This window comes from Argopecten irradians, chromosome 5 (genome assembly GCF_041381155.1).
Source record: "Argopecten irradians isolate NY chromosome 5, Ai_NY, whole genome shotgun sequence".
NCBI classification, from domain to species: Eukaryota; Metazoa; Mollusca; class Bivalvia; order Pectinida; family Pectinidae; genus Argopecten; species Argopecten irradians.
The window spans coordinates 3,124,675-3,150,702 of NC_091138.1; the positions used below are offsets into that span (position 1 = coordinate 3,124,675).

At 37.8% G+C, this 26,028-nt stretch overlaps 2 protein-coding genes across 2 annotated transcripts in view; one reads left to right on the top strand and one right to left on the bottom strand.

The window, feature by feature from the left end:
- Window positions 1-7,379, top strand: part of LOC138322657 (phosphatidate cytidylyltransferase, photoreceptor-specific-like) — a 42,971-nt gene extending 35,592 nt beyond the window's left edge. The window contains exon 11 of the mRNA XM_069266660.1: window positions 7,121-7,379. Coding sequence (XP_069122761.1) covers window positions 7,121-7,130 — 10 coding nt within the window. The 3' untranslated portion in view covers window positions 7,131-7,379. The remainder of the gene's footprint in view (window positions 1-7,120) is intronic.
- Window positions 4,451-26,028, bottom strand: part of LOC138324201 (multidrug resistance-associated protein 1-like) — a 100,694-nt gene continuing 79,116 nt past the window's right edge. Inside the window, exons 22-29 of the mRNA XM_069269282.1 lie at window positions 19,973-20,172; window positions 15,588-15,714; window positions 13,485-13,586; window positions 12,308-12,454; window positions 11,015-11,173; window positions 10,704-10,870; window positions 10,323-10,517; window positions 4,451-8,981 (exon numbers count right to left, since the gene is read on the bottom strand). Coding sequence (XP_069125383.1) covers window positions 8,867-8,981; window positions 10,323-10,517; window positions 10,704-10,870; window positions 11,015-11,173; window positions 12,308-12,454; window positions 13,485-13,586; window positions 15,588-15,714; window positions 19,973-20,172 — 1,212 coding nt within the window. The 3' untranslated portion in view covers window positions 4,451-8,866. The remainder of the gene's footprint in view (window positions 8,982-10,322; window positions 10,518-10,703; window positions 10,871-11,014; window positions 11,174-12,307; window positions 12,455-13,484; window positions 13,587-15,587; window positions 15,715-19,972; window positions 20,173-26,028) is intronic.

Consider the following 26,028-nt stretch of genomic DNA (forward strand, 5'->3'; position numbering starts at 1 on the left):
CATACTGGAATGAGACAACAAATTAAAGATTGTTCAATTGAACTACCATGACATCATTCATGGCCACAGGAGTCTAATAAGTTAAAATATTAAACAACTTCTTGTTAATAAAAAGTATGGCTAGTACTGCTGTTGTGTCTGTAGTATGCTGGGATAAAGGACAACCAAGTTTGTTCAAATGAATAAACTTGGCCTTCATTCAAGGTCATGGGTCAAATAAACTAAATCTTTCAATGACTTCTTATCACTAACTATGAGGCCAATAGACAAACAAAAATGCTCAAATAGAATCTGGTCAATCAGAGACATTTTTAGCTCAACTAGCCCGAAGGGCCGGTGACCTCATGTCATGGCGCAGTGTCCGTCCCTCCTTCAACATTTCCTTTGAATAGCTACTAGTCATAGAGTTCTGCATGGCATGTAATAAAATTTGACCAGAAACATCCTTTGGGGAATCGAAGGAGATCATAGTTTGTATACATTTTGACTGTGGGCCCCCCCCCCCCCCCCCCAATGCCATGTAGGGGAAATAGTGGTAAAGCCTTTAAATTGGAATGTAACCAAATTTGGTCAGAAACCTCCTTTGGGGAAGGGAATCATACCTTGTATAAATTTTGACTTTGACCCCCCAGGGGCAGGAGGGGCCAGGGCCCAATATTGGGGAAATAGAAATAATGCCCCCCAAAAAAAATGTCTGTTCAGGGTTACCCGAACGATCCTTCTTTTTTACCCCCGACCCTAAATTTTTTTCCACTTTTCTATGAAAAAAATTAAAAAGTCAAGATTTCGATCTCAGACTCCGGTTCCGGCCGACAGACACTAATAAAAAATCCCCCCGACCGACCGGCACTATTTTTTTGCCAATGTAGCCTTAATCAGAATTTTTTTTTTTTTTGGCCTAAAACATTTAAATTGCTCTTAGTCATAAAGTACTGAACAGAATGTAATCAAATTTGGCCAGAAATATCCTTTTGGAAGGGGAACAGTTTGTATAAATGTCTGCTTTGACCCCTTGGAGCAGAAAGAATGGGTCCCAATAGGGAAAGTAGGAAAGTAGAGATAAATCTTTAAATTCCTTCAGAAAAGAAACAATAGGGTGATCGGGTGGTGTAGTAGTTAAGCCACTCGCCTTTCACCTAGCCGGCCGTGGTTTCGATCCCAGGCACTGACGTGGAAAGGTCAGGGGTCACCTACCTGATCACGTGGGTTTATTCCGGGCACTCTGGTTTCCTATCTTCGGGCCATCGAAAGTGATTTGCATAAGTTGTATAACTTGTTTCACAATCTATGTAAAATAAATAAAGTTAATATATAAACAAGAGGCCCATGGGCCTAAACGGTCACCTGAGTTAGAATATATAATGAAACAAATAATGAACAAATTAAAGACATATCAACACTATATGCTGGGCCTTGAAGTTGGTCAGTGATTTATAAATTTGACTTTTTAGACTATGAAGAGTATTTGCTTCCATCAAACCTGTGAACTTAGAGGTATTTTTTGAAATTTTAATCATTTTGACCCTGTTTGGTCCTGCCCCTCTGGTCCTCCAGGGGGTCATCGAGGACGGATATGGATGTTAAAATGCTATATCTTAGGCTAAAAATTCTAATCAAGTTTGACTAATTTCCTACGAAAATTGGGCAAATAATGTTCACAAATATGTTTTTCCTTATAAACTAAAGTAAACTTGACCCCTCCCCAAGGGGTAACGTGAGACCCCAAGGTCATATAATTCACAATTTTTATAAAACACTTTAAGACACCTTGAGTCTACTATATCCAGAATTTTAGAAGATTTTTGAAGTTTTAGCCTATTTGACCTTTTTTGGCCCCGCCCCTCTCCCCCAGGGGGTCGGCATGCACCAATATGGATATGATATTAAAATGCTATCTCAGGCTAATAATTTTAACCAAGTTTGACTCGTTTCCAAAGAAAATTGAGCAAAAAATGCTCATTAATGTGTTTTCCCTATATAAACTATAGTAAACTTGACCCCCTCCCCAAGGGGAAACGTGAGACCCCAGGGTCATATAATTCACAATTTTTGTAAAGGACCTTAAGACCTTTCTATTTATGAAAAGCATTTGATTCTACCATTTCCAGAATTTCAGATGAAGATTTTTGAAGTTTTAGCCTAATTGACCCTTTTTAGCCCCACCCCTCTGCCCCCAGGGGGTTGGCAAGGACCAATGTGGATATGATATTAAAATGCTATCTCAGGCTAATAATTCTAACCAAGTTTGACTCGTTTCCAAAGAAAATTGAACAAAAAATGCTCATAAATGTGTTTTCCCTATATAAACTATAGTAAACTTGACCCCCTACCCAGGGGGAAACGTGAGACCCCAGGGTCATATAATTCACAATTTTTGTAAAGGACCTTAAGACCTTTCTATTTATGAAAAGTATTTGATTCTACCATTTCCAGAATTTCAGAAGAAGATTTTTGAAGTTTTAGCCTAATTGACCCTTTTTTAGCCCCACCCCTCTGCCCCCAGGGGGTCGGCCAGGACCAATGTGGATATGATATTAAAATGCTATCTCAGGCTAATAATTCTAACCAACTTTGACTCGTTTCCAAAGAAAATTGAGCAAAAAATGCTCATAAATGCGTTTTCCCTATATAAACTATAGTAAACTTGACCCCCTCCCCAGGGGGAAACGTGAGACCCCAGGGTCATATAATTCACAATTTTTGTAAAGGACCTTAAGACCTTTCTATTTATGAAAAGTATTTGATTCTACCACATCTGTGAGTAGAGAAGAAGATTTTTGAAATTTTACTCAATTTTACCCCTTTTGGCCCCTCCCACAGCTCCCTGGGGGGTGTGGAACCCTATAATTCACAATTTTGATTGGCCTTATGGCTTAGAAGGTTTGTGCAAAATTTCATTGAAATTGCTTTAGCAGTTTTGGAGTCTCAGGTGACCTAAAAAAAACAATGATCCTGATTCAGAACATAACTTGGCATTACAATAACCAGGTGAGCGATACAGGCCCTTTGGGCCTTGTTTATGTTTGATCCAAGTATAAAAAAAAGAACTGTGTACAAATCATACAATCATATTTACATATGCCCCTATATAGTCAACGGGAGGGGAGTTGCGTTCAAATTAGCGTAAACGCAATGACGTATGAATACAAACGCAGTGCAGGTTCGGACTACTTCTAGTTCACGCTTCGATAAGATTTTGCGTCATAAGTTGACGGATTTTAAAATAACAATAAAGAGTTTTTATTAGATCCAATTAAATATGTATTTGACATCAAAACAAAACATGTGTTCAAGCATTGTAACGGTAATAAACTACAAAATGAATCGCTGGTCGGGGCTACAACCGGGGGCTTTCCTCAGGAATGTTCGGGGAATCCCATAGTTACGTCAGACGTACATGTGTGTACGGTCACTCATCCCACCTAAATATACAGAACATCTGATTGTCGGTGAATAATTCTGGGAGCGTCTAAGCGAACAATAGGTTAAAAGATCATATACAGGTTTCCAGGAAAAAAAAACCATTACAGGTAGCCTATCCGAAACAGTATCATCAGCTTAAATGGCCCCGTCTTTGCATTCAAAATAGGCCTACACACACGCAAACACTTGTCTATCCTCCGTACAATAAAATAAAAGTCATGACTGCGAAGAATTTAGTGTATATCGCGTTCTTAGACCGATACATACATGACAAACATTCAGCAGCTCAACGGTCATACCATCAATAGGCTTTATCACAGTCACTTTCCTCGGTTGAAAATCAAATATGGCGGCTCGCTTCACTTCGGACCGCATCACTACCCTGACAACGATACATACCGGTAGTCGTTCCGCCTTGGTTATCTCAATTTTTATTCGAAATTGACATTATTAAATATATATTTTCAAATTGAAAAAAAAATATATGTTGAAAATAATTGAAAAGTGTCATTGTTGTATTTCAAACCAAACTGCAGCTATAACATTCAACAATCGGAACTATATCTTCGGTCATCCTGACTACCGTAGTTACCCAACTTAGCAACCATCACCGTTTTAAATTGTACATAAAGGTAGATTTATTTATGTAAATATATAGATTGAACAGTGTTTTGATTGCGTTAAAGGTGGTATGAACGCAATGGGATACAGACATATTCTACATGTAGCGCTAACGCGCTACATTGAATATGTCTGTATCCCATTGCGTTCATACCACCTTTAACGCAATCAAAACACTGTTCAATCTCTATTTAATTACTGGTGAGGATCACATCTACCTACATCTCCCGAGTTTGAATGGTGATCACGGACACAACTCAATGGCCATGGGTAGAATTGTAAATGGCCCCTTACAAGTACATTTTGTATATGGTGAATGCATAAAAACAACACAAGACATCATTTTAACTATATAAAAACAACACAAGACATCATTTTAACTATATAAAAACAACACAAGACATCATTTTAACTATAAGATCATTTTAGATATTTTAATGATGATAGACACTTAAACACGATACTTATTGGAAACATCCAAAGCTTCTAACTCCTCACGCCTAGAATGGGCCCGTCCTTCCTCAAATACTGCTATGGTATTTGATTACTCATCTTGATTTTATAAGCAAAAACAAACACACATTAACAAATTATACCATTTGGCTCCACATCAAAACCACATTAGTCTAAAAATATAATTATATATATTTTCAAATGAACAATTACAATATCTCTGATGATCGAGAAATGACAATAACATCTCAATGTTACTCATTAAAACAAAACTTTAAAACATGCCCTACTGTTAAAAGGTATGCAAAACATACACAAAGTACAGCTAAAACATTTAGGATATAAAGGGAGATAAAGTTGATCTTCTACACACATATTCCGTATTTGCATATCACAGAGTTATCTGCTCTTGTGGGTAGGTATTGATTTTGTCGTCATGTTTTTCAGAGGGTAAAGTCATACTTTTCAGAGAAAATAATGTGAATTGCCCTCACAAAATAATAACGTCACATTGGATACCTATCCAAAAGGGAGGCAACTCTGAAGTATACAAAAATGGATTAAAGGTATAGTCTTCACCCGATCAGATTCACTCCATAAGCATCAAACAGCTTACAGTGTTATCGTACTTTCCCTGAGCTATTTGGACAAACCAAAGACATTATTTTACTGGAAATGACCCGAATTAGCTACTGAAAACCCAGAAAACTATTTCTAATGGATTGAAGTCAGTGTTGATACATTAATAACAACAAAGGGCAAGAACTGTGTATATTGTTGAGCATTTCACTATGTACAATATTTGTTTCACATAAGCCGCAGGTTATGTTTCAATGGTTAACTGGAGATTCTTTGGAGGCTAAACAGAATACCTTACATATCAAAACCACTAATCTAAACCAATTAATCTAGAAAATTGTCTTATTTGATGAAAGATACAGTTCCACGTTTAAGAAAGCCATTGTGTCCTATTTAAAATATCTCTTCTTATGATGTCACTACATCTTAAAATAAATCATATTACATTCTTTATTTTTTGACATGATGAATTGTTCAGAATTCAAGGGAGGTTTCTCAAATGATTTTTTCTAAATCAAATACATATCATCGTTTTTCATAAAATTAATTTGTCTACGGAACACAGCAGAAACTGATCCCCCATATTGAATGTTCAACATCTACTAAGGAAAAGCTCTATTGACCTTATTAGAAACATGGGTATGACTACATGTACAATCTCTCCTGATGGACTCAGTAACCAAATCACCGACAGCATTATTGTCGCTTAGAATATAATCAACATATTTCTAAATCAAATCTTACCCTGGTAGATATGTGTAACCCAAAGACAGAAAAAAATACAACCTAAAACATCATCACAAGAAAATTAAATAAAAAAAAAAAAAAAAAAAAAACATCATTAATTATACAAATTTGTTACTTTCAAAACAACATCAACTATCAACAGATTGATAAATACTCATAATGGACGTTTTCTGTGATGCATTAAAAAAACCTCAATTACATGTGACATGATGAAAATTAACACAGAGCTTACAAATAACACCCCGGTAGTAACGGTAGGAAATGCAGACTGGTATACAAATGTTCTAATAAGGAACTATCCTTACATCAACAATGAATGCAAAAATATACAAATTTGTCTTACATGATAGAAAGTAAAATAACTAAAAGTGTATGTCTTCAACATGATAGAAACTAAAACAACTAGAAATGTACAAATTTGTCTTTACACGATAGAAACTAAAACAACTAGAAATGTACAAATTTGTCTTTACATGATAGAAACTAAAACAACTAGAAATGTACAAATTTGTCTTTACACGATAGAAACTAAAACAACTAGAAATGTACAAATTTGTCTTTACACAATAGAACCGACTACACTAAGTGATAACAAGATGTAGGACACATAATCCACTAACGAAAAAGTAAACATATGATAGAGAACTGACAACTAGATTCTCAAAAAAATGAAAGTAGAATAATGTACAATGTGCCTTAAGGATTAAGGCCAAACTAGAAAAAACCAACACAGTAAGATGACTATCTAAAAAAAACTAATTCAGTGATAGAATACAAGCTGTCACTCTTTGTCTGGTTTGCTAATTTCCAGCCATTTTGTTGGCTCCTCACTTATCTCCAGGTTATGATGAAGATATGATGAAGAGCTGTTTAATATGGAGATTCCTTTACTAAAGATACTTATTTCTCCAGGAACTGGCATCCTAATTATTCTGATTCTGACCGATCTTGCATCTCTCTGTAATCCTACATCAGAACGATCTGGCAACAGATCCTGTATAAAACCCACCAGAGTCCCACGGTAAAATCTGACTGAACATAGAACATACAATGACAATAACATTTATATAGATATTACAATAGATATCTCACTGATTCTCCAACATCATCCATGATACATTGAATTTTGATGTCACAGTATATTATTTATGTATAGGATATTACATTATATTAAAGACAAGAAATTAACCCTTATGCCCTACCCATCATATTTTTGTGTATCAAAAAGAGACAGTTAAGATAAATTTTAAAGTCCTAACCCATGAGATATTAATCCACCCTTTGTAATTTGTTACAGTACAAGGTGACCCACGTACAGAACACTGAAGACAAGACAAGATAGACTGAAATAGAACCAGACTGGCCTGTAGTTTAACAGCCTAGTGGGACCTTCAACTTCTTCTTTACAATGCTAACATCACGGCTGCATAGACACAAGATGGTATTTATAGTTTTCCTGTCAAACCTTTTTTAGGAAAACTTTCAATTCAAAGAGGAAATCTTCATACCGTACATAGAATTGATGAAACACAAGATAATAAACACAGAATAACCGTTTTGATTGGTGATTTTTGTGAACAACACTCTATCCCTATTGTGTTAGTGTCTCACATTAATGTTCAAAGTAAACGAAGAATCAAACCTAACTTTGATGATAACAATGGATACTTGGCTACATTAATGCTGACCATGACTTGATGTAAAACATAGATAAGGGTATTTCATACAAGTGTTAGAGCTAATGGTAAACATTTTAAAATCTTATGTAACCTGTTATTATTGTTAATAATCTCTTTAGAAAGAAACAAAATATACTTTGTCTCATATGACTCAAGTTTTCATCAAATTCTATAATCAGTAAATTCATATATTTATCTGTAGTAAAAAAGACATCTCATTAGGAAAATAGTATGAGACAGGCACACCAAAGTTTCCTGTCTTTGCCCACCACAGAATTATCTACCTTGTGGGTAGGTATCCATTGTGACTTCATTATTTTGTGAGCGAAATTCACATCACTTTTCTCTGAAAAGATGTTATGCTCAGAAACACAAAATCACAATCAATAAATACCTGCAAGGAAAGATAACTCTGTAGAATGCAATTACAGAATATAAATGACTACTAACCATCCCTCTGTAACAGTAGGTAGGTAAGTGTAAATGAGGATGTAACACCTAATATCATTGGATTATACCAGCAAGGAATGGCAGTTATGTATTGTACAAACGAGGAGTATCAACAAGATCCATAACAAATACATGTAAACCAGTAACCAAACAGAAGCACCCATATATATATTATCGACAGGAGCAATACATTTATACGCTGTATACATTTAATATATATATCACCGACAGGAGCAATACATTTATACGCTGTATACATTTAACAAAGTTAAACTTAACGATATCTTTAAAATATCTAACAGTGCATTGGGAATTACATACATCAAATAATATCTACAGATCAGATTCCAGTCATATGGCAAGCACACTTTCCATGAAAACAATCAAATAACTTTATCTGAAAAACAGTGTAAATATACCAAAGAATGAAGACTACAATGTGCTGTGTGTACATGTAAACGACTTGGGAGTACACACATAGTGTGCATATCATTGACCCATGTGTTGAATTCTGAGTACACATCATAGAAATATGTATACCTGTCAGAGAATTCAGAGTACACACAAAGTGTGCATGTCATTGACCAATGTGTAGAATTCTGAGTACACATCATAAAATTATGTGTATCTGTTAGAAAATTCAGAGTACACACAAAGTGTGCATGTCATTAATCCATGTGTATATGTCATTGAATCCTGACTACACATTACAGAATCATGTGTACGTGTGACAGAATCCAGATTACACACAAAATGTGCAATTAAGTCATGGATCCATGTGTATTTGTCACTGAATCTTGTGTACATTTGTTAGAAACCGAGCTCACAAGGAAAGACTTGTGTAATATGTGGATGAGCACCGCAGGCCAGCTGTTGTTAAAACACTCCCTGAAGTTACTGTATATGTCACACCATTAGAACACTAGTCCAGCATCTTTGGCCATTCCATAGAATATTGTGTCTTTGTCTTGTAACAGAGTGTGGGGGGCTTCGTATTCTCGGATTTCCCCAGCATCTAGCACCATTATCCTGTAACATAGAGACAATTAATTAACACACCACAATACACAGAGTACCAATAACCTCTATCATTAAAACTTTAGGTAACGGGAATGATTACTACAATAGGAGGAAGAAAAACTTTGTTTGATTAACAAGAGGCCCAATGGGCCTTAATGGTCATCTGACTGTTTATAAATATATAGCAGAACTACAGTAAGTTGTATGTTTAATGATTATAACATATTTTACCCCCTGTGACATTGAATGAAGGTTAAAGTCAATCATTTGAACAAACTTGATAGCCTTTTATCCAAACATGCTACAGGCCTAGTGCACTAGTATCAGTACCCAGGATTTTAGTTATTTACAAGAAATTATTTAATGATTTTAGCCTATTTGGCCCATGTGACCTTGAACGAAGGTAAATGTCATTCATATGAACTTAATAGCCCTTAATCCCAGCATGTCACAAGCACCATATCAGGTCTCTAGGCCTCTTTGTTATTCACAAGAAGCTGTATAAAGATTTTAGTCATTTTGGCCCTTGCAATGTTAAATGAAGATCAAGGTGATTTATTTGAACAAACTTGGTAGACCTTCATCTCAGCATGCTGCAGGCCCAATATCAGGTCTCTAGGCCTCTAAATTATTCACAATAAGTCATTTAAAGATTTTCGCCTAATTGACCCCAGTGACCTTAATGAAGGTGAAGGTCATTTATTTCGACAAACTTGGTAGACCTTCATCTCAGCATGCCGCAGGCCCAATATGAGTACCCTTGGCCTTTTGGTTCTTGAGAAGAAGTTGTTTAAAAGATTTTCGCCAATTTAGACCTTCATTCATGGTCACAGGGGTCAAATAGGCAAATAGGTCAAATTCACAAGAAGTCATTTTAAGATTTTAGCCTATTTGACCCCTGTGACCTTGAATGAAGGTCAAGGTCATTCATTTGAACAAATTTGGTAGCCCTTCATGCCAGCATGCTGCAGGACCAATATGAGTATCCTGGGCCTTTCGCTTATTGAGAAGAAATTATTTAAAAGGAAAGTTTAATCACGTCACATGCGCACAGCAAACGGCAAAGGACACATGGTACATGTTGATAATAGATAACCTAAAAATTGAATTTTTCTAACATCTTTAATTGAAATTTTACATTTACTTAAAATGGATGTGCAATGAAGGTATGAAAGACCTACAAACTACTTGGGGCAAAAACTATGACAATTCTTAGTAATTGATAAATAGACACGTATAAACGCTCAGATTAAATTTTGGAAATTCGTATTGTACAACCAATTTATAAATGAAATTACCATTAATTTGAATTTCAATAGTTGAAATGTTTAAGGAATATCTAGTATTTACTTGTCATAATCCATAATGGTATTGAGTCTGTGGGCTATTGTGAGAATGGTACAGTCGTGGAACTCTGTTCGTATTGTGTTCTGAATTAGGTCGTCTGTCTCCAGATCTACAGCTGCTGTTGCTTCGTCCAAGACCAGGATCTTTGTCTTCCTCAATAAGGCACGGGCCAGACATACTAACTGTCTCTGTCCAACGCTGAAAATTCATCAATACTATCATTAATATGGCCAATAAAGTTACATGTACTAACTGTCTAATTAAAACACTGAGAATCTATAATAATGCAAAATATTAAGAGTTATCTAAAACTCCAGATGAAGTTATAAAATAAGCCTGTGTTTGTCTGTGTGTTTAATGTTCTTGCCTGTACAACCATCTTACCTGAGGTTTTCACCACCTTCAGAACATTCATGCATCAACCCCGTAGGAAGTTCCTTCACAAAGTTTTTAAGATGAGCATGTTCTAAGGCCCGCCACAGATCAGCATCAGAATACTGCTCAAAAGGGTCAAGGTTCATCTTCAACGTCCCAGAAAACAGAACTGGTTCCTACAACACAAGCAATGCATTAAAAAGAATTTTATATTAGGGCAACCTTTCCAGAACACATCTACATCAACTATCCTCGTCTGTGGCCTGATAATAAAAGACCTTATTACCTCTCGTTTCATAATCATTATGAAATGGCCTTACCTGTGGTATGATGGTGATTTTAGATCGGAGATCATGCAGCCCCAGAGATGAGATATCAGTACCATCTATAATGATGCTACCTTGGGCCTTCTCTATGATTCGGAATAAAGCTAAAGTCAGTGATGACTTCCCTGCTCCTGTTCGTCCAACAATTCCAACCTGTCATGATAAAACATTTTAATCCAGTATGTATTATTAATATCATTAATGGTTTAATCCAGTATGTACAATTAATATATCCAGTATGCACAATTAATATCATTAATGGTTTAATCCAGTATGTACAATTAATATATCCAGTATGTACAATTAATATCATTAATGGTTTAATCCAGTATGTACAATTAATATATCCAGTATGTACAATTAATATCATTAATGGTTTAATCCAGTATGTACAATTAATATTATTAATGGTTTAATCCATAATGCACAATTAATATTATTAATGGTTTAATCAAGTATGTACAATCAATATCATTAATGGTTTAATCCAGTATGTACAATTAATATATCCAGTATGTACAATTAATATCATTAATGGTTTAATCCAGTATGTACAATTAATATATCCAGTATGTACAATTAATATCATTAATGGTTTAATCCAGTATGTACAATTAATATATCCAGTATGTACAATTAATATCATTAATGGTTTAATCCAGTATGTACAATTAATATATCCAGTATGTACAATTAATATCATTAATGGTTTAATCCAGTATGTACAATCAATATTATTAATGGTTTAATCCAGTATGTACAATTAATATTATTCATGGTTTAATCAAGTATGTACAATTAATATCATTAATGGTTTAATCCAGTATGTACAATTAATATATCCAGTATGTACAATTAATATCATTAATGGTTTAATCCAGTATGTACAATCAATATTATTAATGGTTTAATCCAGTATGTACAATTAATATTATTCATGGTTTAATCAAGTATGTACAATCAATATCATTAATGGTTTAATCCATTCTGTGTTTTACTAGCCAATAGTGACAATGTATGGTGACAATCGTAATTGTACCTTTACTTCAATACTATCTGTTACAAATGCTGTCAGCATCATATTCAAGAATTCCAGAAGTAATTTGAAATTTTTTTATCATATTATATATAGCACATCATGTATAAAATGTATCCCCAACAATTCATCATCTGCTTTGAAGTATTGATAACAATGTTCCTTATACATATACGACCAGCCTACTCTGCTCCAACACAAAAGACAATCCCTGAAGATTTCTGTTTACTTGAAAGTCTCTGACTACTGACCTTTTCCCCTGGTTGAACGTCACATGAAATCCCTTTAAGGACCAGGTCTAGACCCTCTCGGTATCTTGTGCCGTAATTGTCAAACGTAACCTTGCCCGTATCAGGCCACCTTGGGTCTGGCTTTTTGTCTTCAATTTCCCAAGCCGCCTGAAAAAGCATATGGAATATAAAAAGTATTACAGGTGTCAATCATTTTAGACTATTTTATGGAGCAAGAGACTGAATCATCTTACACCTGTCAGAACTGGAGCCTTAAATATTAAGCCATTCAAAAAAAAAAAAAAAAAATCACTTCTATTTTGCAGAAAACTGGGTCATTATAAAGGTATTAAGCTGGTGTCTTCACAAAATAATTGGCCCACAAATTCTCCACTGAGGTTTTGTATTTCAAAACTAACTAGATTTATTTTTATAAACAAATTATTTGTCTTCTCTGAACCAGTTAGAGTAATCTACAAAGACTGATCTACATTTGTCAAAGGAAAGAAGGATCTTTTTTCTGCTTTTCAAACTTTTACTTCATATTACCACATACAAAATTTGAGACAGATCGCTTCAGTACTTTCTGAGAAATAGCGGTAACTAATTTCAATTATCAAAATCCAAGATGGTGGCCTGTCGGCCATCTTGTTGACCAATCAGTCCTAAAATATACTATGCACAATTAGGGCCCTCTAAGGGAACCCACATTTACAATTTGAGACTGATCACTTCAGTACTTTCTAAGAAATAGCGATAACAAGTTTCAACTATCAAAATCCAGGATGGCAGCCTGTAGGCCATCTTGTTAACCGATCAGTCCCAACATGCAATATGCACAACTAGGGTCCTGGGAGAACCAACATATGGAATTTGAGAAAGATCTGAAGAGCAGTAACAAACTTTAACTATCAAAATCCAAGATGGCTGTCTGGCGGCCACCTCGTTGACCGATCGGTCCCAAAATGCAATATGCACAAATAGGGCCCTAGGAAAATCTACATATAAAATTTTAGAAAGATCCCTATATTACTTTATGAGAAATAGCGGTAAAAAGAATTGTTAACAGACGGACAGAAGCATGCATGGATGGACGGGCGAAAGGCTGAAAATACAGCCTGGATGTAAATAATGAGAACTGATACTGATTACTCTGGCTTTTTTGTACTGAAGATGATTACAGATATAAGTACCGTACCTCTGTGGGCGTTTCTGAGTATTCCTTCACTCTCTCTACAGCCACAATGTTAGTCTCCAGTTCACAGGTCATCCTCACCAGCCAGTTCAGGGTCTGGGTCACCTATCACAAATATATCAAAACTATAGCCAGTCATGGAAAAATTTTATTAATAGGAGTCAATGGCCATCTCATAGGGATAATTCTGACAACATTTTCCTATTATATGTGACCAAACAAGAGGCCCAGAGGGCCTGTATCGCTCACCTGGTTTGTAATGCCAAGCAACGCTCTGAATACAGGTTTATTGCTTCTTTTCTGAAGGAATTTCAATATTTACCTCTAATTCACCTATTAGGCCCCACTTTATGCTTATGGGGGTCAAAGCCAAAATTTTTACAAATTCTGTTATCCCAAGAATATTTTTGGGCCAAATTTGGTTGCAATCCATGCAGAACCCTAGGACAAATAGCGATTTATAGGATTAACCTCTATTTCCCCTATTGGGCTTCGCCCCTCTTGCCCACAGGGGGTCAGAGCCAAAGTTTATACAAGTTCTTTTCCCCTTCCCCCAAGAATGTTTGTGGCCAAATTTGGTTACATTCCATGCAGGACTCTATGACTAGTAGTAATTTAAAGGAAATGTTGACGGACGGATGAAAGGAGGGATGGACGGACGTACAGACGGACGCCAGACGCCACACCATGACTTCGGGCCAGGTGAGCTAATAATGCTGAAAAATGTGTTTTCCCTATATAAACTATAGCAAACTTAACCCTCTCCCAGGGTCATAGAATTCACAATTTTTGTAGAGGATCTTAAGACCTTCCAATCTATGAAGAGTATCTGGTTCCATCAAATCTGTGAATTCAGAAGATTTTTGAAATTTTAACTATTTTGACTTCCTTTGACCCCACCCCTCTGGCCCCTGGGGGTCGACCAGGACCAATATGGATATGGTAATTCTAACCCAGTTTGACTAATTTCTTAAGAAAAATAAGCAAATAATGTTAATAAATGTGTTTTTCCTATATAAACTACAGTAAACTTAACTCCCTCACCAGGGGGAAACCTGAGACCTCAGGGTCATATAGCCATCTATAACACATAAAAACAGGAGGCCCAGAGGGCCTGTATCGCTCACCAGGTTTGTAATGCTATGTAATATGTTCTATATACAGGTTCATTAAATAATTGTTTCTTTTCTCGAGGAATTTTCCCTCTTATATCAGATGTTTCTGGTCAAATTTGGTTACAATCCATGCAGAACTCTATGACTAGTAGCGATTTAAAGAATTTATCCCTATTTCCCCAATAGGGCCCCACCCCTCCTGCCCCCTGGGGGTCCTAGCCAAAAATTATACAACCTATATTCTCTTCCCCCAAGGATATATCTTACCGAATTTGGTTTCATTCAATGCAGAACTCTATGACTAGTAGCGATTTAAAGGCTTTACCTCTATTTCCCTTATTTGGGCCCCGCCCCTCCTGCCCCCAGGGTAAGAGCCAAAATTTATACAAACTATGTTCCCCTTTCCCCAAACATGTCTCTGGCTAAATTTGGATATGTTCCATGCAGAACTCTATGACAAGTAGCGATTGAAAGCAGATGTTGGCAGACGGACAACGGACGCCACGCCATGACATAAGCTCAACGACCCTTTGGGCCAGGTGATCTAACAAATATCTATCAGTCACATAATCCACTCAATATCCAGTGGCTTCGTGAAAGTACAAATTTTGCATATCATTGACCAGAAGCATTTTTTATTGGCTTTGTCTCGCAGGAAATCCAATATGACGTCATAATATAAAAAATGAAGTAGTGTCAAGTAGTGACATCAAAATTGAAGAATTACCTGACCTCATTTTGATTTATTGCAACATCTTTAGATTGGTGTAGCTGACTTAATGAAAACAATTCTCTTCAGTTGTATCCTTCTCAAATATGGAGTTGTCTATTAAGTGTTATTCACTAAGATATTTAGAATTACGAGTAAGTACAACAATCCAGATTAAGCTATGGTCTATCACACACAAAACCGAAACAGAAATTTCCCATCATCAGTGAGATCTGTATAGCTGGTTACCATTCTGACCTGGCCCGGGAAAAATTAACTTACGTTTAGGGCGTACGTGATGGACAATCCCACAAGACCAGCGGAGAGATCATTACGTCCAATCACAGCAAACAAAGCAGCGAAGAACACAATACAGTTAGCTACAAACTCCAAACGGATCGCCAGCCACCTACAGAAATCAGACAGAAGACATTTAATTAATATGCAACAAATTGAATCATTTTGCCTCTAAAGTAAAGTTCATTATTATTTGGTAAACAGTTCTTCAAACCACCTCAACATCTTGGAAGAGAATAATGTAGTAATATCTTATTATTCAAATACAAACTAAATGTATATAACTTGACTTGTAACATGATAGAAAGTTTGGTCATATCTTCTCTCTTTCCTACTACATTGAATTTATATTATAAAATCTTTGATTTTCACTGGATGGAACAAGTAACTGGACTTCTAACATGATAGACATGTTTAGGGACATCGTACCTGTTAGTTACAGTAGATATTGTTTAGGGAGGTATCTTACCTGTTAGCTACTATACTAGGGAAGTAACAAATATTGTTTAGGGAGATCTTACTTGTTAGCTACTATACTAGGGAAGTAACAGATATTATTTAGGAAGATCTCACCTGTTAGCTACTATACTAGGGGAGTAACAGATATTGTTTAGGGAGATTGTACCTGTTAGCTACTATACTAGTGAAGTAACAGATATTGTTTAGGGAGATCTTACCTGTTAGCTACTATACTAGGGAAGTAACAGATATTGTTTAGGGAGATTGTACCTGTTAGCTACTATACTAGGGAAGTAACAGATATTGTTTAGGGAGATCTTACCTGTTAGCTACTATACTAGGGAAGTAACAGATATTGTTTGGGGAGATCTTACCTGTTAGCTACTATACTAGTGAAGTAACAGATATTGTTTACGGAGATCTTACCTGTTAGCTACTATACTAGGGAAGTAACAGATATTGTTTAGGGAGATCTTACCTGTTAGCTACTATACTAGTGAAGTAACAGATATTGTTTAGGGAGATCTTACCTGTTAGCTACTATACTAGGGAAGTAACAGATATTGTTTAGGGAGATCTTACCTGTTAGCTACTATACTAGGGAAGTAACAGATATTGTTTAGGGAGATCTTACCTGTTAGCTACTATACTAGGGAAGTAACAGATATTGTTTAGGGAGATCTTACCTGTTAACTACTATACTAGGGAAGTAACAGATATTGTTTGGGGAGATCTTACCTGTTACCTACTATACTAGGGAAGTAACAGATATTGTTTAGGGAGATTGTACCTGTTAGCTACTATACTAGGGAAGTAACAGATATTGTTTTGGGAGATCTTATCTGTTAGCTACTATCCTAGGGAAGTAACAGATATTGTTTAGGGAGATCTCACCTGTTAGCTACTATACTAGTGAAGTTACAGATATTGTTTACGGAGATCTTACCTGTTAGCTACTATACTAGTGAAGTAACAAATATTGTTTAGGGAGATCTTACCTGTTAGCTACTATACTAGGGAAGTAACAGATATTGTTATAGGGAGATCTTACCTGTTAGCTACTATACTAGGGAAGTAACAGATATTGTTTAGGGAGATCTTACCTGTTAACTACTATACTAGGGAAGTAACAGATATTGTTTGGGGAGATCTTACCTGTTACCTACTATACTAGGGAAGTAACAGATATTGTTTAGGGAGATTGTACCTGTTAGCTACTATACTAGGGAAGTAACAGATATTGTTTTGGGAGATCTTATCTGTTAGCTACTATCCTAGGGAAGTAACAGATATTGTTTAGGGAGATCTCACCTGTTAGCTACTATACTAGGGAAGTAACAGATATTGTTTGGGGAGATCTTACCTGTTAGCTACTATACTAGTGAAGTTACAGATATTGTTTACGGAGATCTTACCTGTTAGCTACTATACTAGTGAAGTAACAAATATTGTTTAGGGAGATCTTACCTGTTAGCTAATATACTAGGGAAGTAACAGATATTGTTATAGGGAGATCTTACCTGTTAACTACTATACTAGGGAAGTAACAAATATTGTTTAGGGAGATCTTACCTGTTAGCTACTATACTAGAGAAGTAACAGATATTGTTATAGTGAGATCTCACCTGTTAGCTACTATACTAGGGAAGTAACAGATATTGTTTAGGGAGATCTCACCTGTTAACTACTATACTAGGGAAGTAACAGATATTGTTTAGGGAGATCTCACCTGTTAACTACTATACTAGGGAAGTAACAGATATTGTTTAGGGAGATCTTACCTGTTAGCTACTATACTAGGGAAGTAACAGATATTGTTTACGGAGGTATCTTACCTGTTAGCTACTATACTAGAGAAGTAACAGATATTGTTATAGGGAGATCTTACCTGTTAGCTACTATACTAGGGAAGTAACTGGGATACTAGGAAGTAAAGATATTGTTTAGGGAGATCTTACCTGTTAGCTACTATACTAGGGAAGTAACAGATATTGTTTAGGGGAGATCTTACCTGTTAGCTACTATACTAGGGAAGTAACAGATATTGTTTAGGGAGATCTTACCTGTTAGCTACTATACTAGGGAAGTAACAGATATTGTTTAGGGAGGTATCTTACCTGTTAGCTACTATACTAGGAAAGTAACAGATATTGTTTGATGAGATCTCACCAGTTAGCTACTATACTAGGGAAGCAACAGATATTGTTTAGGGAGATCTCACCTGTTAGCTACTATACTAGTGAAGTAACAGATATTGTTTAGGGAGATCTCATCTGTTAACTACTATACTAGGGAAGTAACAGATATTGTTTGGGGAGGTATCTTACCTGTTAGCTATTATACTAGGTAAGTAACAGATATTGTTTATGGAGATCTCACCTGTTAGCTACTATACTAGGGAAGTAACAAATATTTTTTAGGGAGATCTTACCTGTTAGCTACTATACTAGGGAAGTAACAAATATTGTTTAGGGAGATCTTACCTGTTAGCTACTATACTAGGGAAGTAACAGATATTGTTTAGGGAGATCTTACCTGTTAGCTACTATACTAGGGAAGTAACAAATATTGTTTAGGGAGATCTTACCTGTTAGCTACTATACTAGGGAAGTAACAGATATTGTTTAGGGAGATCTTACCTGTTAGCTACTATACTAGGGAAGTAACAGATATTGTTTGGGGAGATCTCACCTGTTAGCTACTATACTAGGGAAGTAACAGATATTGTTTAGGGAGATCTCACCTGTTAGCTACTATACTAGTGAAGTAACAGATATTGTTTAGGGAGATCTCACCTGTTAGCTACTATACTAGTGAAGTAACAGATATTGTTTAGGGAAGTAACAGATATTGTTTAGGGAGATCTTACCTGTTAGCTACTATACTAGGGAAGTAACAGATATTGTTTAGGGAAATCTTACCTGTTAGCTACTATACTAGGGAAGTAACAGACATTGTTTTGGGAGATCTTACCTGTTAGCTACTATACTAGGAAAGTAATAGATATTGTTTAGGGAGATCTTACCTGTTAGCTACTATACTAGTGAAGTAACAGATATTGTTTGGGGAGATCTCACCTGTTAGCTACTATACTAGTGAAGTAACAGATATTGTTTGGGGAGATCTCACCAGTTAGCTACTATACTAGGGAAGTAACAGATATTGTTTAGGGGGATCTCACCTGTTAGCTACTATACTAGTGAAGTAACAGATATTGTTTAGGGAGATCTCATCTGTTAGCTACTATACTAGGGAAGTAACAGATATTGTTTGGGGAGGTATCTTACCTGTTAGCTACTATACTAGGGAAGTAACAGATATTGTTATAGGGAGATCTTTCCTGTTAGCTATTATACTAGGGAAGTAACAGATATTGTTTAGGGAGATCTCACCTGTTAGCTACTATACTAGGGAAGTAACAAATATTTTTAGGGAGATCTTACCTGTTAGCTACTATACTAGGGAAGTAACAGATATTGTTTAGGGAGATCTTACCTGTTAGCTACTATACTAGGGAAGTTACAGATATTGTTTAGGGAGATCTTACCTGTTAGCTACTATACTAGGGAAGTAACAGATATTGTTTAGGGAGATCTTACCTGTTAGCTACTATACTAGGGAAGTAACAGATATTGTTTAGGGAGATCTTACCTGTTAGCTACTATACTAGGGAAGTAACAGACATTGTTTTGGGAGATCTTACCTGTTAGCTACTATACTAGGAAAGTAATAGATATTGTTTAGGGAGATCTTACCTGTTAGCTACTATACTAGTGAAGTAACAGATATTGTTTGGGGAGATCTCACCTGTTAGCTACTATACTAGTGAAGTAACAGATATTGTTTAGGGAGATCTTACCTGTTAGCTACTATACTAGGGAAGTAACAGATATTGTTTAGGGAGATCTTACCTGTTAGCTACTATACTAGGGAAGTAACAGATATTGTTTTCGTCCACTTTACTCTCTGACTCTGTGATGAAGCGGTCCTGTTGTCTATAGGCCCGAATAGTCGTCACTCCTGTTACTGTCTCCCCAAAGTGTGAGTAGATTGGCGACCGACTTACAGATTCTAGTCGTTTTAGTTGACGAGATGTTGACACATAAAACCTCTGTAAATAAAAGTAGGACTGGTCAGTGGCTTACCATGATTTGTCAACATTTCACAACAATCAGTCAGTTTTGATTAAACTACATTAAATTATTCAATTATTTTTTGAAGAAAACGCCACAAAAGAATCACAACTACATAATTGTAAGACACAGCTGATCAGGTTCAAGTTGATTAATTCATCTTATTTCAGAAAAAATTGAATAATTGATCATATATATTTATATTTACAATTACTGAATTCTCATTGTTCAAAGTTTTATACAATGAAATATAAACAGAATAAGAACATAAAATAATTAGGTAAATGATTAGAACATAGTGATTAAATACATAAAAAAGAAAGCCAGCTACTAGTTCAAAGGTTAAGCAAAGGAAAAGTAATATAAACCAAATGTTAAACCAAGAGAAAATAATACAAAATCAAACGTTAGTGCAGAATGCAATGCATGCAGCAATCTATAGGAATAAAGTTTCTGAACCTAAAGTTAGGCAGGGTGTGTATGTTTCTACAGGAAAATAGAATATCATGCCAGTGGTGTTTGTTTGTAAAGGTAAAATAATAAAGCATGTTTCTTATTTACAGTCAACAATAAATGTTTATATAAACAAAGTACTGAATTAATGTCCTAATAAAATTAGTACAAGATAGAATAGGGCCATCACTGTCTGTATGTATACTGGGGCCATCACTGTCTGTATGAATACTGAGGGCCATCACTGTCTGTATGAATACTGGGGGCATCACTGTCTGTATGTATACTGGGGCCATCACTGTCTGTATGAATACTGGGGCCATCACTGTCTGTATGTATACTGGGGCCATCACTGTCTGTATGTATACTGGGACCATCACTGTCTGTATGTATACTGGGGTCATCACTGTCTGTATGTATACTGGGGCCATCACTGTCTGTATGTATACTGGGGCCATCACTGTCTGTATGTATACTGGGGCCAACACTGTCTGTATGTATACTGGGACCATCACTGTCTGTATGTATACTGGGGCCATCACTGTCTGTATGTATACTGGGGCCATCACTGTCTGTATGTATACTGGGGCCATCACTGTCTGTATGTATACTGGGGCCATCACTGTCTGTATGAATACTGGGGCCATCACTGTCTGTATGTATACTGGGGCATCACTGTCTGTATGTATACTAGGGCCATCACTGTCTGTATGTATACTGGGGCCATCACTGTCTGTATGTATACTGGGGCCATCACTGTCTGTATGTATACTGGGGCCATCACTGTCTGTATGTATACTGGGGCCATCACTGTCTGTATGTATACTAGGGGCCATCACTGTCTGTATGTATACTGGGCCATCACTGTCTGTATGTATACTGGGGCCATCACTGTCTGTATGTATACTGGGGCCATCACTGTCTGTATGTATACTGGGGCCATCACTGTCTGTATGTATACTGGGGCCATCACTGTCTGTATGTATACTGGGGCCATCACTGTCTGTATGTATACTGGGGCCATCACTGTCTGTATGTATACTGGGGCCATCACTGTCTGTATGTATACTGGGGCCATCACTGTCTGTATGTATACTGGGGTCATCACTGTCTGTATGTATACTGGGGCCATCACTGTCTGTATGTATACTGGGGCCATCACTGTCTGTATGTATACTGGGGCCATCACTGTCTGTATGTATACTGGGGCCATCACTGTCTGTATGTATACTGGGGCCATCACTGTCTGTATGTATACTGGGGCCATCACTGTCTGTATGTATACTGGGGCCATCACTGTCTGTATGTATACTGGGGCCATCACTGTCTGTATGTATACTATGGTCATCACTGTCTGTATGTATACTGGGGTCATCACTGTCTGAATGTATACTGGGGTCATCACTGTCTGTATGTATACTGGGGTCATCACTGTCTGTATGTATACTGGGGCCATCACTGTCTGTATGTATACTGGGGTCATCACTGTCTGTATGTATACTGGGGTCATCACTGTCTGTATGTATACTGGGCCATCACTGTCTGTATGTATACTGGGGCCATCACTGTCTGTATGTATACTGGGGTCATCACTGTCTGTATGTATACTGGGGTCATCACTGTCTGTATGTATACTGGGGCCATCACTGTCTGTATGTATACTATGGCCATCACTGTCTGTATGTATACTATGGTCATCACTGTCTGTATGTATACTGGGGTCATCACTGTCTGTATGTATACTGGGGCCATCACTGTCTGTATGTATACTGGGGCCATCACTGTCTGTATGTATACTAGGGCCATCACTGTCTGTATGTATACTGGGGCCATCACTGTCTGTATGTATACTGGGGCCATCACTGTCTGTATGTATACTATGGTCATCACTGTCTGTATGTATACTGGGGTCATCACTGTCTGTATGTATACTGGGGCCATCACTGTCTGTATGTATACTGGGGTCATCACTGTCTGTATGTATACTGGGGTCATCACTGTCTGTATGTATACTGGGGTCATCACTGTCTGTATGTATACTATGGTCATCACTGTCTGTATGTATACTGGGGTCATCACTGTCTGTATGTATACTGGGGCCATCACTGTCTGTATGTATACTGGGGTCATCACTGTCTGTATGTATACTGGGGTCATCATCCTGTCTGTATGTATACTGGGGCCATCACTGTCTGTATGTATACTGGGGCCATCACTGTCTGTATGTATACTATGGTCATCACTGTCTGTATGTATACTGGGGTCATCACTGTCTGTATGTATACTGGGGCCATCACTGTCTGTATGTATACTGGGGCCATCACTGTCTGTATGTATACTGGGGCCATCACTGTCTGTATGTATACTGGGGCCATCACTGTCTGTATGTATACTGGGGCCATCACTGTCTGTATGTATACTGGGGCCATCACTGTCTGTATGTATACTGGGGTCATCACTGTCTGTATGTATACTGGGGCCATCACTGTCTGTATGTATACTGGGGCCATCACTGTCTGTATGTATACTGGGGCCATCACTGTCTGTATGTATACTGGGGCCATCACTGTCTGTATGTATACTGGGGCCATCACTGTCTGTATGTATACTGGGGCCATCACTGTCTGTATGTATACTGGGGCCATCACTGTCTGTATGTATACTGGGGCCATCACTGTCTGTATGTATACTGGGGCCATCACTGTCTGTATGTATACTGGGGCCATCACTGTCTGTATGTATACTGGGGCCATCACTGTCTGTATGTATACTGGGGTCATCACTGTCTGTATGTATACTGGGGCCATCACTGTCTGAATGTATACTGGGGCCATCACTGTCTGTATGTATACTGGGGCCATCACTGTCTGTATGTATACTGGGGCCATCACTGTCTGTATGTATACTGGGGCCATCACTGTCTGTATGTATACTAGGGCCATCACTGTCTGTATGTATACTGGGGCCATCACTGTCTGTATGTATACTGGGGCCATCACTGTCTGTATGTATACTGGGGCCATCACTGTCTGTATGTATACTGGGGTCATCACTGTCTGTATGTATACTGGGGCCATCACTGTCTGTATGTATACTGGGGGCATCACTGTCTGTATGTATACTAGGGCCATCACTGTCTGTATGTATACTGGGGCCATCACTGTCTGTATGTATACTGGGGTCATCACTGTCTGTATGTATACTGGGGCCATCACTGTCTGTATGTATACTGGGGCCATCACTGTCTGTATGTATACTGGGGCCATCACTGTCTGTATGTATACTGGGGCCATCACTGTCTGTATGTATACTGGGGTCATCACTGTCTGTATGTATACTGGGGTCATCACTGTCTGTATGTATACTGGGGCCATCACTGTCTGTATGTATACTGGGGTCATCACTGTCTGTATGTATACTGGGGCCATCACTGTCTGTATGTATACTGGGGCCATCACTTTCTGTATGTATACTGGGGCCATCACTGTCTGTATGTATACTGGGGCCATCACTTCTGTATGAATACTTGGGCCATCACTGTCTGTATGTATACTGGGGTCATCACTTTCTGTATGTATACTGGGGTCATCACTGTCTGTATGTATACTGAGGTCATCACTGTCTGTATGTATACTGGGGTCATCACTGTCTGTATGTATACTGGGGTCATCACTGTCTGTATGTATACTGGGGTCATCACTGTCTGTATGTATACTGGGTCATCACACTGTCTGTATGTATACTGGGGTCATCACTGTCTGTATGTATACTGGGGCCATCACTGTCTGTATGTATACTGGGGCCATCACTGTCTGTATGTATACTGGGGCCATCACTGTCTGTATGTATACTGGGGCCATCACTGTCTGTATGTATACTGGGGCCATCACTGTCTGTATGTATACTGGGGTCATCACTGTCTGTATGTATACTGGGGGCATCACTGTGTGTATGTATACTGGGGCCATCACTGTCTGTATGTATACTGGGGTCATCACTGTCTGTATGTATACTGGGGCCATCACTGTCTGTATGTATACTGGGGCCATCACTGTCTGTATGTATACTGGGGCCATCACTGTCATGAATGTATACTGGGGCCATCACTGTATGTATGTATACTGGGGCCATCACTGTCTGTATGTATACTGGGGCATCACTTCTGTATGTATGGGGCCATCACTGTCTGTATGTATACTGGGGTCATCACTGTCTGTATGTATACTGGGGCCATCACTGTCTGTATGTATACTGGGGTCATCACTGTCTGTATGTATACTGGGGTATCACTGTCTGTCTGTATGTTTACTGGGGCCATCACTGTCTGTATGTATACTGGGGTTATCACTGTCTGTATGTATACTAGGGGCCATCACTGTCTGTATGTATACTGGGGACTCATCACTGTCTGTATGTATACTGGGGCCATCACTGTCTGTATGTATACTGGGGCCATCACTGTCTGTATGTATACTGGGGCCATCACTGTCTGTATGTATACTGGGGCCATCACTGTCTGAATGTATACTGGGGCCATCACTGTCTGTATGTATACTGGGGCCATCACTGTCTGTATGTATACTGGGGCCATCACTGTCTGTATGTATACTGGGGCCATCACTGTCTGTATGTATACTGGGGCCATCACTGTCTGTATGTATATTGGGGCCATCACTGTCTGTATGTATACTGGGGCCATCACTGTCTGTATGTATACTGGGGTCATCACTGTCTGTATGTATACTGGGGCCATCACTGTCTGTATGTGTATACTGGGGTCATCACTGTCTGTATGTATACTGGGGCCATCACTGTCTGTATGTATACTGGGGTCTATCACTGTCTGTATGTATACTGGGGCCATCACTGTCTGTATGTATACTGGGGTCATCACTGTCTGTATGTATACTGGGGCCATCACTGTCTGTATGTATACTGGGGCCATCACTGTCTGTATGTATACTGGGGGCCATCACTGTCTGTATGTATACTGGGGCCATCACTGTCTGTATGTATACTGGGGCCATCACTGTCTGTATGTATACTAGGGGCCATCACTGTCTGTATGTATACTGGGGGCCATCACTGTCTGTATGTATACTGGGGCCATCACTGTCTGTATGTATACTGGGGCCATCACTGTCTGTATGTATACTGGGGCCATCACTGTATGTATGTATACTGGGGGCCATCACTGTCTGTATGTATACTGGGGCCATCACTGTCTGTATGTATACTGGGGTCATCACTGTCTGTATGTATACTGGGGCCATCACTGTCTGTATGTATACTGGGGCCATCACTGTCTGTATGTATACTGGGGGTCATCACTGTCTGTATGTATACTGGGGCCATCACTGTCTGTATGTATACTGGGGCCA